The sequence below is a fragment of the Melopsittacus undulatus genome, chromosome Z, assembly GCF_012275295.1.
Source record: "Melopsittacus undulatus isolate bMelUnd1 chromosome Z, bMelUnd1.mat.Z, whole genome shotgun sequence".
Lineage (NCBI taxonomy): Eukaryota > Metazoa > Chordata > Aves > Psittaciformes > Psittaculidae > Melopsittacus > Melopsittacus undulatus.
The window spans coordinates 10,458,494-10,471,309 of NC_047557.1; the positions used below are offsets into that span (position 1 = coordinate 10,458,494).

The window sequence follows — 12,816 nt, forward strand, 5'->3', positions numbered from 1 at the left end:
AGCAGCCAAGGAAAAGGAGAGTGGCGGCACAGGAGCAGCCAATCAGAGAGAGCGGGAGGAGGGGGATGCTGAGCGTGGTCCAGGGCTCGGGGGGGGGGATGCTCGTGGCAGCACTAGGTTCTTATGGTGCTGCCGTTATCCCGGGGTTAATTCCCAAGGGAAACAGCCGTTAGGGATCCTGCGCTGTTTCCGAGGGTCTGGGCTGAGCCTCTGGGTCTCGACTTTGGAGTCAGTATTGAAAAAGGTGCGTGCTGGAAAGAGCACAAAACCTGCCCTTAAAGTACATAGGGAGGAGGCTTTTCATAGAGTCATAGAATGGTTTGGGTTGGAAAGGACCTTAAGATCATCCAGTTCCAACCCCCCTGCCACGGGCAAGGACACCTCACACTAAACCATGTCACCCAAGGCTCTGTCCAGCCTGGCCTTGAACACTGCCAGGGATGGAGCATTCACAGCTTCCCTGGGCAACCCATTCCAGGGCCTCACCACCCTCACAGTGAAGAACTTCTGCCTTATATCAACCATCACTGCCTTTATTCTGCTTCTGCATTATCAGCCCCAGCACTCTCACTCCAATTTTAAAGGCTTATGGCTTGACACGGAGCATTACCTGGTGTGGGCTCTGTGGATCCAGTGTCATTACACTAAACAGAGGGATTTTACAGCTCATGAGTTTGAAAGCCAAGGGCTCTCATAGCAAAAATCTGCACTTTTACTACAAAAGATCAGTTCTGTTCCAGTCCTTTGGGAATCCAGCTTTATTCAAGAGTAACGCTGAGTCTTGGAGGAGTCCTGAAAGGCTTCGTGCTAGCCCCGTGCAGCAAGATTGACTGGGTTAGCTTGGGTGGTCCTGTGTTGTGCTCCCGAGGTAATTCTGTATTCTCTTGGCAAGGTCATCACTGTGTGGGAACATTGCCTGCTTCAGACATGAAACCAGGTACAAAGGGACAGGCCTGAAAGAGAAGGTAGCATTGCATGAGCAAGGACTGTGGCATTCCCTGGACACATTCTCCCTAAGAAGTTCACCCTCAGCCTCCACCCTCCCATTCTGTGTCCTGGGGATTCCCTGCAGAGCCCATGGTCTCAGAGCAGACAAGGGGGGAAGCCCCTCAGACACAGCTGAGCTGTGCACTCAGGCTGGCAGGAGCTGAGCTCCTGTCCACACAGCTGGAAACATGGGCTGTCCTGCTGAAGCTCTCATGCAGCTACCTGAGATTCCACACATCCCTCTACACACCTCCCCTGTCCTTCCTGCTGCCCATCCTCCTTAGAGGGCCTCTGCGAGAGCTTCTGCCACTGAGCAGCTGCCTCCTGCTTTCGATCCAGGTTCCACAAGGCCTGCACCAGGTAGGAGGCAGCAGCTGGGTCACCTGCAAGACACAAAATGGGATTCAGCCTTCAGCAGGGGAGGAGCAGGTCCCTGTTGCTGTCTGTGTGTTGCAGGGTGTTGCAAAGGAAGGTCAGAAGCCAGACAAGGGGGAGAGTGTGAGGAGAGGTGGTGTAATGGGGAGGAGACGGCTCTGGCTGCATCATAGGCTCTAATTAAGGCTGGGGCTGGCAATCAAGGCAGACTGCATCAAGGCACAGCCAGACACACCTCTGTTTCCACACAGGTTGGGCTTCTTGCAGGCAAGTCTGCACCTCCAAATGGAGGGAGCTTTGTCAGGACCAGGAGCAGCAGGTTTGGCACATTCTCTTGAAGCTCACACTGTGCAGTGTGTGAGCACAGCTGAACACAGGGGGTCACCTCCAGAAGCAGCACTGGACACACTTCAGCTGTGCTCAGAGGTACAGCTTCCTGCTCCACTCCCCTCTTCCCTGATAGGCCTCTGTTCTCAGCCTCTGGGCTGCCAGGCATGGACATGCTGCTTCCCAGCACGAAGCAAGGCTCCAGCTCCTCTGTCTGGGAAAAGGCTGAGGACCATGTCGGGGTTTGGGCAGGAAGAAGGAATATTTCCAAGCTGTCTCAAAGCACAGGCTGTGGGAAGGGTTCCGATATCCTCCTCTAACAATAGTTCTGGTCTGCTGCTCCAGGGCAGTGAGCTGACCAGACTCCAGAGAAGCATCTCAACTATGTAAAATTGCTTGTAGCACTACTGTAGTCCTTGACGTCCACATAAGTATGGTCTAAAGCATAATTATTTGTATTATAAAGCTTTTCTGAAGAGAGCAAAACAGCCCAGAACAGATTTGTGGAATTCCTCTCTGTCCCTCACCAAAATGAGCCTCTTACCTGGCGAAACCTGCAAACCATGCTGGAAATCCAGCAAGGCTTTCTTGTGCCTCCCCAGCTCCAGGAACTGCACACCTCTCCCAATGAGAGCGAGCAACCTGATCTTCTGGAGCACCTCCACTTCTGGCAGGAGATTCTCTGGCACAGGAAGACATGCACGTACCTGAAGATAGCATCCTCCAGACATTCCCTCCCTTGTCCCAGCAGGCAGAGCCAGGTTTGCAGTCAGGACAGGCCAGGTGTTTACTTGGGTTGCTCATCTTCCACCTCCCTGAAACCTTGGTGAAACCAGCCTCTCAGCCAGGGTGGAGGAGGCCACAGTGGCAGAGGGTAAGAGGGAAGAACACCAAGAGCTTGGTGCATTACATGGCTATGGTGAACAGTGACCTCAGCAGCAACCTGGCCTTTGGCTGCCCATCTGCACAACCAGTAGGGATCTCTTTCCTGAAATCTAGATTGGAGAAGCTTTCTGCTTCACAGCCTATTTAACTGTCACCTAGACTATGGGGCAGGACACACAGCAGAGGCCAAACCCTGCTCCAGCCAGTTCCTTCAGTGCCCCCTGCTGCCAAGCACACAGATCCCAACCCAGCCAGTCCCAGCACTGCAGTGTCCTACCTGTTGGTTCAGCACCAGGCCCATAAAGCTGGACTCGCAGGAGCTCTTCGAGGCATCTGCAGGTGTGAGGACAGAGGAGCTGTAAGCTGTCATCCAGCCCTGCTCTGGCCCCAGCAGCCACTGCTGCCTGCTGGGGAGCCCCTTCTTACCTGCTGAACTGTGTTACAGCCTCCTTCACTTCACCCAGCTTTCCCAACACCCACCCCTGGTGCAGGTATCCAGCTGCTCTCCAGGCAAGGCAGGACAAGCTCTCCTTCTTCTGAGCCAGGAGTCCACTGGCCAGCCCTGCCTGTGGTGATCGGCATTCTGGCTGCTCTGGCCTCTCCTCCAATAGTAACACCCGTGGGATCAGGCCAGTCGTGCGGCTGATGACCTCCTCACTCACAGTTATGGCATCTTGGTACCTCTCAGCCTGCTCCAAGGCAGATGCTGCTTCCAGGAACACCTCAGGGATCCTGGGAATGGCTGAGCTATCATTTAGGGGCACCTGGGGAGCAAAAGTGGTGGCAGTGCTGACACAGAACTGCAGAGCCCATCAGACAAGGCAGGAGCTGTGAAGCACTATCAGTTCAGCACAATAAGGCAGCAAATCCCTGTTCCTCAAGTGAAGGACATCCTAAACTGGGCCTGTCAGCTGCTCCCCAAAGGGAAGGGGAAGCTGTTTCTCCAGACAACCATGGCAAATGGTCTGTGGTGTGAATCCCGAGTAGACAGGCCACAGGTCAGAGGTACCAGTCCCGACCTCATCTCCTTTCTATCTCAAATTGGACACTGAACCCTGGAGTCCAGGCCTTGGGGTGAGGATCTAAACCTCATCCACCAAGTCACCTCAGCAGGACACCTACCTGCTGCTGCAGCCCCTCCTGAAGCAGAGCCAGAAAATCCAGGTAATGTTCCACTGCATCAGCCACTCTGCAACAGGGACAAAACATGTGGTGGAAAGAGCAGAGGGACCCCAACAAGTGGCAGCATCCAGGCAAAACTTGAATCTCCAGCCCACAGGTTCCCCCTGCACCACATTCACTCTGGTCATGATATCCATGCTTTGAACAGAGCTACAGCAGCAGTACTGAACTGGATGATTCCCAAGAGCACAAAGAAAACCACAAAGCCCAAACAAGCAGCATGTTGTAAGTAGACCAGAGGTGCCTTTACCTCCCATTCTGGAGACACCGCTGTGCCAGGAGGTACTTCACTTCAGAGGGGTGATGATGGTGAAGGAGAGAAGCCAGTACTGGTGCGTGGACAAGCAGCTCTGTTCGGATTAGGAAATACGGACTAGAGGAAGCAGCTGCTGGAGGGTTTTTTTTCCAGAGCCTGTGAAACAGGAACAGGAAATATGGTCAACAAAATGCTCTGAGCCTCATGCTCTGCCAGGGAGGAGGGAGGCCGGGAGGAAGGAGAGACAGGACACCCGACCCAGGCTAGCCAAAGAGGTATTCCATACCATAGCACATCATGCCCAGGATGTAACCGGGAGAGACCCGGAAGGGCTGGAGCTCTGGGGGGATGGAGGAGGTATCGGTCAGTGCTCGGTCAGGCAGCATGGGGTGAGTTATGGGTCGGTGGCTGGTGAGATGTATTCTCTTCACTTGTTATTGGCTTTATCATTATTATTTGTAGTAGTAGTAGCAGTAGTGATTTGTGTTATACCTTAGCTATTAACTGTGCTTATCTCAACCTGTGGGGGCTACATTCTTTGGATTCTCCTTCCTAACTCTCTGGGAATTGGGGGAGCGAGGGAGGGGAGTGAGTGCACGAGCTGTGCAGACTGGTTTAAACCACGACACTTACGGATCATAAACAGCTGAATTGCTAACTTGGTGTGAAGCACTATCAATTCAACAGAGTCAAGGCAGCAAATCTCTCAAGGCAGTCCAAGGTTGCTATGGCTAATAACACCACCACCCCAGCCCCCACAGCCACAATCTACCTTTTAAAGGCCTCTTTAGCCTCTTATTAGGTACTTTATTAAGAGATTGAGGCTTAACAACATGAGTGTAACCTCTTCTCCCAAGCTGCCAAGAACGTGAACTGCAAAGTGCCAAGCAGGAATTGCAGATCATGCTGGGCTCTGTCCTGGCCACTGCTGAAAGCAGCATCATGGCTGGAACACTGATGCTTTGGGAGACTCCTCCAGGCTCCCAAAAAACATGGCTGCTTTGGGAGACTCCTCCAGGCTCAAATACAGAAGGCAGGAGCCTGCTTGAAGCTCTGTGCAAGCTCCACTGGGCAAACATCAACCCAGAACTACAGGAAACACACAAACCTCATAGAGCAGAGCCAGGGCCTGCAGCTCCGCGTCTGTCTTCCCCAGGTCATGGTACACTGCTGCCACATGGGACAGGGCAGGAAGGCACTGGAAGTCTACCTGGAGGGCCTGCTTCAGGTACTGAAGAGCTGTCTGAGGCTTGCCCTAGTTAGACAGGAAGAGGTGCATGTTGCAAGGACATCCTGCTCAGATTTTTACTGCTGAGTGTAATCCAGATCTTGCTCTGCTTCCCCAGTGATCCCCAGTAAAGGCTGCACTGTAGTCAAAAGCAGCACACCTCAAGCTATTTTTTGAGCTTCTCTCTGCAGCAACCCTTTATGCTCAGCCAAAATCCCTGCTTGGGTTCTGCAACTGTCTTTGTAAACAACTGGGACCACAAGGGCCCATAAAAGCATAACACCTCACTTTTATACAGCAGCCTAGGACCACACAGAGGCAGTGTGGAAGTCAGCTCGAGCCTCCCCATCCCGCTCCAGGCTGCATTTCCCCTCTCCCCCCGGCTGTTACCATTCGCTGAGCACAGCAGCCGAGGCAGGTGTAGATCTGGGCTAGAACCTTCTTGGAGCAGAATCCTCCTGCAGCCTCCTGAAGGAGGGAGCGGGCGGTGGGGAAGTTCCCAGCCTCGAACTCCTGCAGCCCTAGGACAGACCCAACATCTCAGCTCTGCAGCTCCCCTTTCTGCCCCACATGGCCCCCAGACAGGCACACATATCCGTTTCTTCCCAGTGGGCAAGTCTAGCCATAGGTGTCTGCCTGATCCCAGCAGTGCACAGAAGTATGGTGCCAAGCTGCCTTCTTTGTTTTGATGCAGTTGCAAGAGAAGAAGCCACTTGATGGTAATGCCCAGCAGAAATAATAGCAGCTTCTAAGCCCAGATAGCAAGATGCCTGCCTTAGCCCAGAACAAGGACAGAGGTAGGTTCTGGGCAGCTGGGGAAACATACATAGAGTCTCAGAGAGATTATTTTGGGCCATTTCCAAGCAGGATGATTTGGGATATTAATTCATTAATATTTGGTGTGAATGGCATTTGCTTTTCTTTCAATCCCCCTTTCAAGCTTCCCTTTCAGGTGCCTGGAAGTGCTGTTGCCAAGCTGCCCAGCTGTCCCCGGAGCTGCTGGGGTTGTCATGACAGTCAGTGAGGGACAGAACACAGCAGTCAAAGGCTGTGACACCAGGCTACAGAGCTGCACAACAGCTTTGCGTGGCTCTTGCAACATGGTAATCTGATAGGAACAAAGTGCTTGCAACAAAGCAGGTACCAGAAGACAGAAGAAAGTAAAATCCTTTTAAGTTCCCTGTGAGCCTTCTGCTTTATACAAGACCGCTGCGTGGCCCGGACACCTACCTAAAACCACAGACAGGCAGAGGAACCCTGTGACAGTGCAGAGAAAGGCTTAGCTGGGGAAAAAGCAGAGAAGCTATTTGAATACTGAATGGTAACACAGAGACCCAGAGGCTCAGCCCAGGCACTCATCCAAAGGAGCAGCACAGAAATCCCCAAGGGCTCATTAGCTTGGCAAGACAACCCAGGATAAGGGCAGGGAGAGGGCTCCTGGGACAGGAGTGCAATGGGAGGCTGTGCTGGCGTGGTTACCTCCTCCACACAAACCTTGCAGGAAGGCTGCTGAAGTGTAGAGGATCTCTTTCAAGTCCCTGGTGCTCTGTACAAGGCACAGGGAGTCCTCCTCAGCAGGCACTCGCCATGCCTTGAGCAGCGAGAGGAGTTCATTCTCCACCTTGGTCCAGTGAGCTTTTCCCAGGTCCTGTGAATACAAAGAGATGAGAGGCCTGGGAATATTGAAGGGAAGCAGGAAACACTGATCCCAGGGCACAGGGAAACCGAAGTCCCACCAAACCCTTCGACAGCTCTTTCTGTGCTGGGGACCACAGGTTATTTGAACTACAACCCTCCTGCTGCAGTGATTCCTGCCTGGCCCAAGGCAGCACCTCCCCACCTTAGAGGGAGCTGCACCTCAAGGGGCTCCTGGACAAGCAGATCCAAATGCTGTTGGAGGGCATTCATAAAGGTGGGACCGCTCAGCAGCCCCACAACCAGCAGAGAAGGCTCCTCTGCATCCCACTGCTCACAGCTTGCTCCCTACAAGCCCACCTGCAGCCCCCTTCCAGCCTGCCCAAGCCTCCTGTCTGGCACCTTAAGGTCCAGGACCCTGAGAGGCAGAAGGTATTATGGGACTCAATAACACACTCAGGACCATTAGACTACGCTGGGATACTGGAGAGAGGATTACACATGCTGATTGGGCAGGCTGATGGGTTCGGGTCTCCAAATGCCACAGCAACATTTTGCAATGTGTGTGACAAAGAGTATTTATGAGAGCTCTGCCTCCTTAGCAAACATGTGGGTATTTAACCAGTGCAGATACACTGGTGCAGTTAACTGGGAGCTGTGCAGCACCTGCCCATTCCCAGTTACCTCAGCATTGCTCAGAAGCCTGAGGAGGCCAGTGATGCTTCCCAGGCGGTCAGTGGACAGCCACCATGCTGCTTGCAGGGCTCCCAGTCGGTGCAGAGGTGCCTGCAGCTCTGCCACAGTTACCTCCTGCAGCACCTTCTGCCACAGCTCCTCACTGCTAAGATCCTGTCCGCAAGCCCCACAGGCTTCCAGAACTAAAAACAAACACAAAAACAGCCGTGAGACAACAGTTTGGTGCCCTGTAATAGAGACCTTCCCAAGAGGGAGAGGAGGCCTCAAACAAGCACAGGCACCTCATAGTGAGGGAATGATTCTATCTGGACAGGGCCTCTTCATTAGAGGCTGTAGTGACAGGACAAGGGGTGACAGGTTCAAACTTAAACAAGGGAGGTTTAGATTGGATGTAAGGATTATTATGAGGGTTGTGAGGCCCTGGAATAGGCTGCGCAAAGAAGTGGTAAATGCTCCATTCCTGGCAGTGTTCAATGCCAGGTTGGACAGAGCCTTGAGCGACAAGATTTAGTGTGAGGTGTCCCTGCCCATGGCAGGGGGGTGGAATTGGATGAGGTTAAGGTCCTTTCCAACACAAACCATTCTGTGACTCTGTGACAGGGCTGACCTGGCCTCAGCAGCATGAAAACCAAGCTTTCTGACAGTGGAGCTAAGAGCAGAATGCTTAGGAAGCAACAAAGCTACAGCTCCAGCTCTGCTGGGTTCTGGCTGAGGACACCTGCCATCAGGCAAACCTGTGGCAACACTGAAGATCCCCCTTTGACCTGCAGCCTATTTCAGCAAGTTTTCTTTGAAGCTGGCACACCATAATTAAAGAAAGCACTCATTTACTACTGTCATTAGAACTTTGCTAGAGACTTGGCACCTTACACCTTAAAAACACCCATTGTCTTTAAACCCTCTGGCCCACCCCTGCAGGCAGCAGCAGGCAGACAGACAGCTGTACAACACCCCTGGCTGCAAACCACACCACTTCCCACCCTTCCCAACAGAGCAAAGCTTCCCTGCTGACACCCTCCAGTCAGTCACCACACATCTCCAAAGCACAGAGAATACCACCTCACCCTGTGCAGAGGACGACCTCCTTACCCCTGAGGAGCCCCTGGCGTATTCCTTCTTGTCCTTCCATGGCAGAGTCAGATGCTCCCATTCTAAAAAGCAGGGAGTTGTAAAGGACAGTAAGCTCCAGAGGCAGGGTGGGGAGGGTGGCCGGCAGCCCTGTGATCACAGATAACCCAACAACCAAATGAGCTGGCTAGGAAACAACCAAACATCCATCCATGCTAAGGTATCATCACCCAGCGCTGGTGGGGCAACAGAACCATCCTTTCTTGTTTGTTGCTGTTGTGCTGGTGAGATTTAACAGCTTGGGAACTGCAGTAGCTAGAGATGCATCAGGCATCACCTCTCCAGGTGCCAACACCATTCCCAGCTATCCAGGAACTGCAGCCCTCAAAGACTGAGACCTTTCATCTCTCCCAGAAGAGCATCAATAGTCTATCTTCTTCCAGAGCAAATACACCCTTTTGAACAGTTTTCCACAGTGTCTCTCTCCCTCTTGCAGGCTTCCTCTGTACCACGGTTATGTCATGGGCCCCTTTCCCCAGCTTCCCAGGACAAAGTTTGCTTCATTTATTTCCAGAAACCCCAAAGCTCTCCCCAGATCCCCCCAGCAAGGTTAGGAACACAGGTCAAGTTCAGGTTAGGGCAGCAGGGAATGTTTCTTTCCTCTCCCTTTAGCACCAGGATACCAGGAACTGCAGCCTGGCACATACCCATTGGTCTGGGAGGGCAGCAACTTTTCCAACCTAACTGATTCTGTGATGCTTACTTAAATAAATATTTCATTTGTGTGTAGAGATTTAGACATGGACAAGGGAGTCGCAAGAAAAGGAGTCTCAAGAAAAGGAAGGCTGCAACAAGAGGAGCAGATGCATTCCCTCCAATCAATGTGTTCAGTCCTCCTTTAGATAGTGCCTAAGAAACAGCTAAATAACTGCAAAGAAAACAGCTCAGTGAGCCTCTTAGGGTCATAAATTAACCCAAACAAGAACATGCAGTTAACTGTGAGACTAAACATGCATTCCAGTGTCCTTCACCAACGGATTGCCGTAAAAGGGTAAAATGAGTGGGGCTATCTATGACAGGAGGTAACAGCTTCAAGTTGCACCAGGGGAGGTGTAGATTAAAGATTAGGAAGAATTCTTTCCCCAGAAGGGTGCTCAGACATTGGAACAGGCTGCCCAGGGCAGTGGTGGAGTCACCATACCTGGAAGTGTTCACAGACAATGCAGATGAGGCCCTCAGTGACATGGGTTAGTGGTGAACTTGGCAGTCCTGGGGTAATGGTTGGACTTGGTGATCTTTATAGTCTTTTCCAACCTGGTTGATTCTGTGATCCTATGACAGCCCCAAACGACCACCACGACCCCCAGACAATGCTCCTCAAATCCACAGTGCCTGCGCCACAGCCTTGCCTAATTACCATATGGAACAAGTACCAGGAATTGGGTGGGCATTTCACAGAATTATGAAGAGTATGTCTAAAATAAAGGCATATAAGCTCAATCTGTCTCTTCTTGATGTGTGTGGTAAGCAGAGCAAACCTCTATGCACCCAGTACCATAATGCAGCCCTGCTGGCTGTCACCAAGCACCTTGTTGTTTTTCATGTGCCCCAGCATGCCTTCCAGGAGAATCTGCTCCCAGATTTTGCCAGGCACAGAGGTGAGACTGACTGGTCTGTAATTCCCCAGGTCATCCATTTTCCCCTTCTTCAAAATGGAGGTTATATTCCCCATTTTCCAGTCGTCGGGAACTTCACCTGACTGCCATGATTTTTCAAATATGATGGCCAGTGGCTTTGTAAGTTCATTCGCCAGCTCCTTCAGGACCCGTGGATGGATTCCACCTGGGCCCATGGACTTGTGTACGTTCAGGTTCTTAAGATGGTCTCAAGCCTGATCCTCTCATGCAGCAGGCCTAAGGTCTTTTTTCTCATGGTCCCTGCATTTGCCTTCTAAGACTTGAGTGGTGTGGCAGAGAACTTGCATTGAGAACCTCAGCCTTCTCCAGCATAAGAAGGACATGGAACTGTTTGAGCAAGTCCAAAGGAGGGCCACGAGGATGATCAGGGACTGGAGCACCTCCCGTATGAAGACAGGCTGAGAAAGCTGGGGCTGTTCAGCCTGGAGAAGAGAAGGCTGCGTGGAGACCTCATAGCAGCCTTCCAGTATCTGAAGGGGGCCTACAAGCATGCTGGGGAGGGACTCTTCATTAGGGACTGTAGTGATAGGACAAGGGGTAACGGGTTAAAACTTAAAACAGGGGAAGTTTAGATTGGATATAAGGAGGAAGTTCTTTACTGTTAGGGTGGTGAGGTACTGGAATGGGTTGCCCAGGGAGTTTGTGAATGCTCCATCCCTGACAGTGTTCAAGGCCAGGTTGGATGAAGCCTTGGGTGATATGGTTTAGTGTGAGGTGTCCCTGCCCATGGCAGGGGTTGGAACTGGATGATCTTCAGGTCTCTTCCAACCCAACCCACTCCGGTTCAACCGCTCATTCCCGGCGCTCGGTGACAGCGGGAAGGACAACCGAAGGCTCCGCCCGTGTCCAGCACTCACCGCGCATTCTCAGCAGCAGCTCCCCGAAGCCGCCCCGCAGCTGCCGCCCCTTCACCGCCCCCGGGAGGTCTCTCCGTGTCTCACCCGGCCTGGGGCAGCCCCCGCGGCCCGCAGGGTCGGACCGCAGCCGGCAGCGCTCGGCCAGGGCCCGGTTCTCGGCGGCCCAGGCCTGCAGACAGCCCAGCTCCGCGGCCGGCCCTCGCCGCCGCTTCATGGCGCCCGCGCTGCTCCCGATTGGACAGCGGGGTACGGCGGAGGCGGCGGTCGCCACGGTGGCCGCGGAGGGACAAACCTCGGTGATGAGCGAAGCCGCCGTTCGGCTCACACGTGGAGCATCCTTCACCCTGCTATAGACGGGCTTGAAGGAGGAGACGAGCACGGCCCGCTTGGATCTCACGGCTTTATTCACAGACATCAGCTTTGCAGCAGATCTTCCCCACACCACCCGATTAAGTAATTAATTAGTCGTTTAATAACAAAGCGCCTGCTCCCCACAGCCTCCTGCACGGCGAGGTAGGTCAGTGGTCACCCAGCCTGGCAAGTGGGAGCCAGCGGGGCACCAGCCGCCACGGCCCAGCCTGGAGGTGAAGCTGTCGGTGAATGAGCGCTGCCAACTTGCCTGTTTTAGGGTTGTTTTGAAGGAAAAAAGGCTCTGCTTCCCAGCAGAGAGTCCAGAATTCCCTTCCACCATCCAGGTGTAGCTGCTGAATGGAAATAAAAGCGCTAACAGCCAAATATATGCAAAGATCCCCAGGAAAATGTAGCACTGCGCTGCATGCAGAGCTCCCAAATTGCTTCCCAAACCTGGGTCTATCCCCTTAAGTATTTTCCCAAGTAGGGTACTGAGGCACAGAGAGGTTAATAATGAAAAATAATGAAAACAACCATCTTGCTCCAAACCATGTGTGAGTCCAGTCAGACCTCAAGGGAAGGCAGCATTCCCAGTCCTGCTCCTGCATGCAGGCACTGCTGCTTCCCGAGGGAAAGGGAAACATGCATGTCTAGATCATGCCTTGGCATCAGTAAACAGCCTGAAGCGCTGAGGGAATAACAGAGAGATGGGATGGAGAAACAGGTGTGGGAATGGAGATCCATGAAGCCCTGACTTCCCCAAAGCATCCCTATGGATTGGAGCAGGAGATGCTCCCAACAGCCACAACCTTTTTGCATAGCTTTTGGTTGCCATTTTCCATGTGGCATAAATGAGACACAACTGATCCCAGCCCCATGCCAAGACAATGGGACACACCATCCCAATGGAGCTCTCCCTGTCCGGCAAAGGAGCACACACACAACACCTGCAAAATCCCAAAGTGCAGCAGGTTTGTGGAGTGTACAATGGAAACACTGCTGCTGAGCATGAGGATGACACATACCCTGCACACCCAGGCAAGGGACACAGGGACCAGAACAAACCATTTGGAAGAGCTGCTCCAGGAGAGACCCAGCAGGGTTCAGTGACTAGAACAGTCAATGAAAGAAAGTAAGAGCATCTCCAGCCCTTGGAAAACTTGTCTTGAATCTGAATTCTTTGGTGTTGTAGCCAGTCTGCCCTGGACAAGCAGCCAGCACTCCTTGGCTTCTCTGCAGTGACAATGTAGACTCATAGAAAGATAGAAGGGT

The 12,816-nt window shown here is 52.7% G+C and overlaps 1 protein-coding gene across 1 annotated transcript; it reads right to left on the reverse strand.

Annotated features, from left to right (window-relative positions):
- Positions 1–517: 517 nt before the first annotated feature.
- On the reverse strand, positions 518–11,410 carry FANCG (FA complementation group G). Its single transcript, XM_034073298.1, is given in 14 exon segments — positions 518–953; positions 1,238–1,370; positions 2,234–2,371; positions 2,852–2,907; positions 3,001–3,338; positions 3,697–3,763; positions 4,007–4,152; positions 4,154–4,168; positions 5,121–5,267; positions 5,631–5,761; positions 6,735–6,888; positions 7,560–7,753; positions 8,661–8,789; positions 11,194–11,410. Coding segments are annotated over 14 exon segments (1,980 nt in total). The 5' UTR covers positions 11,408–11,410; the 3' UTR covers positions 518–835.
- Positions 11,411–12,816: the final 1,406 nt, after the last annotated feature.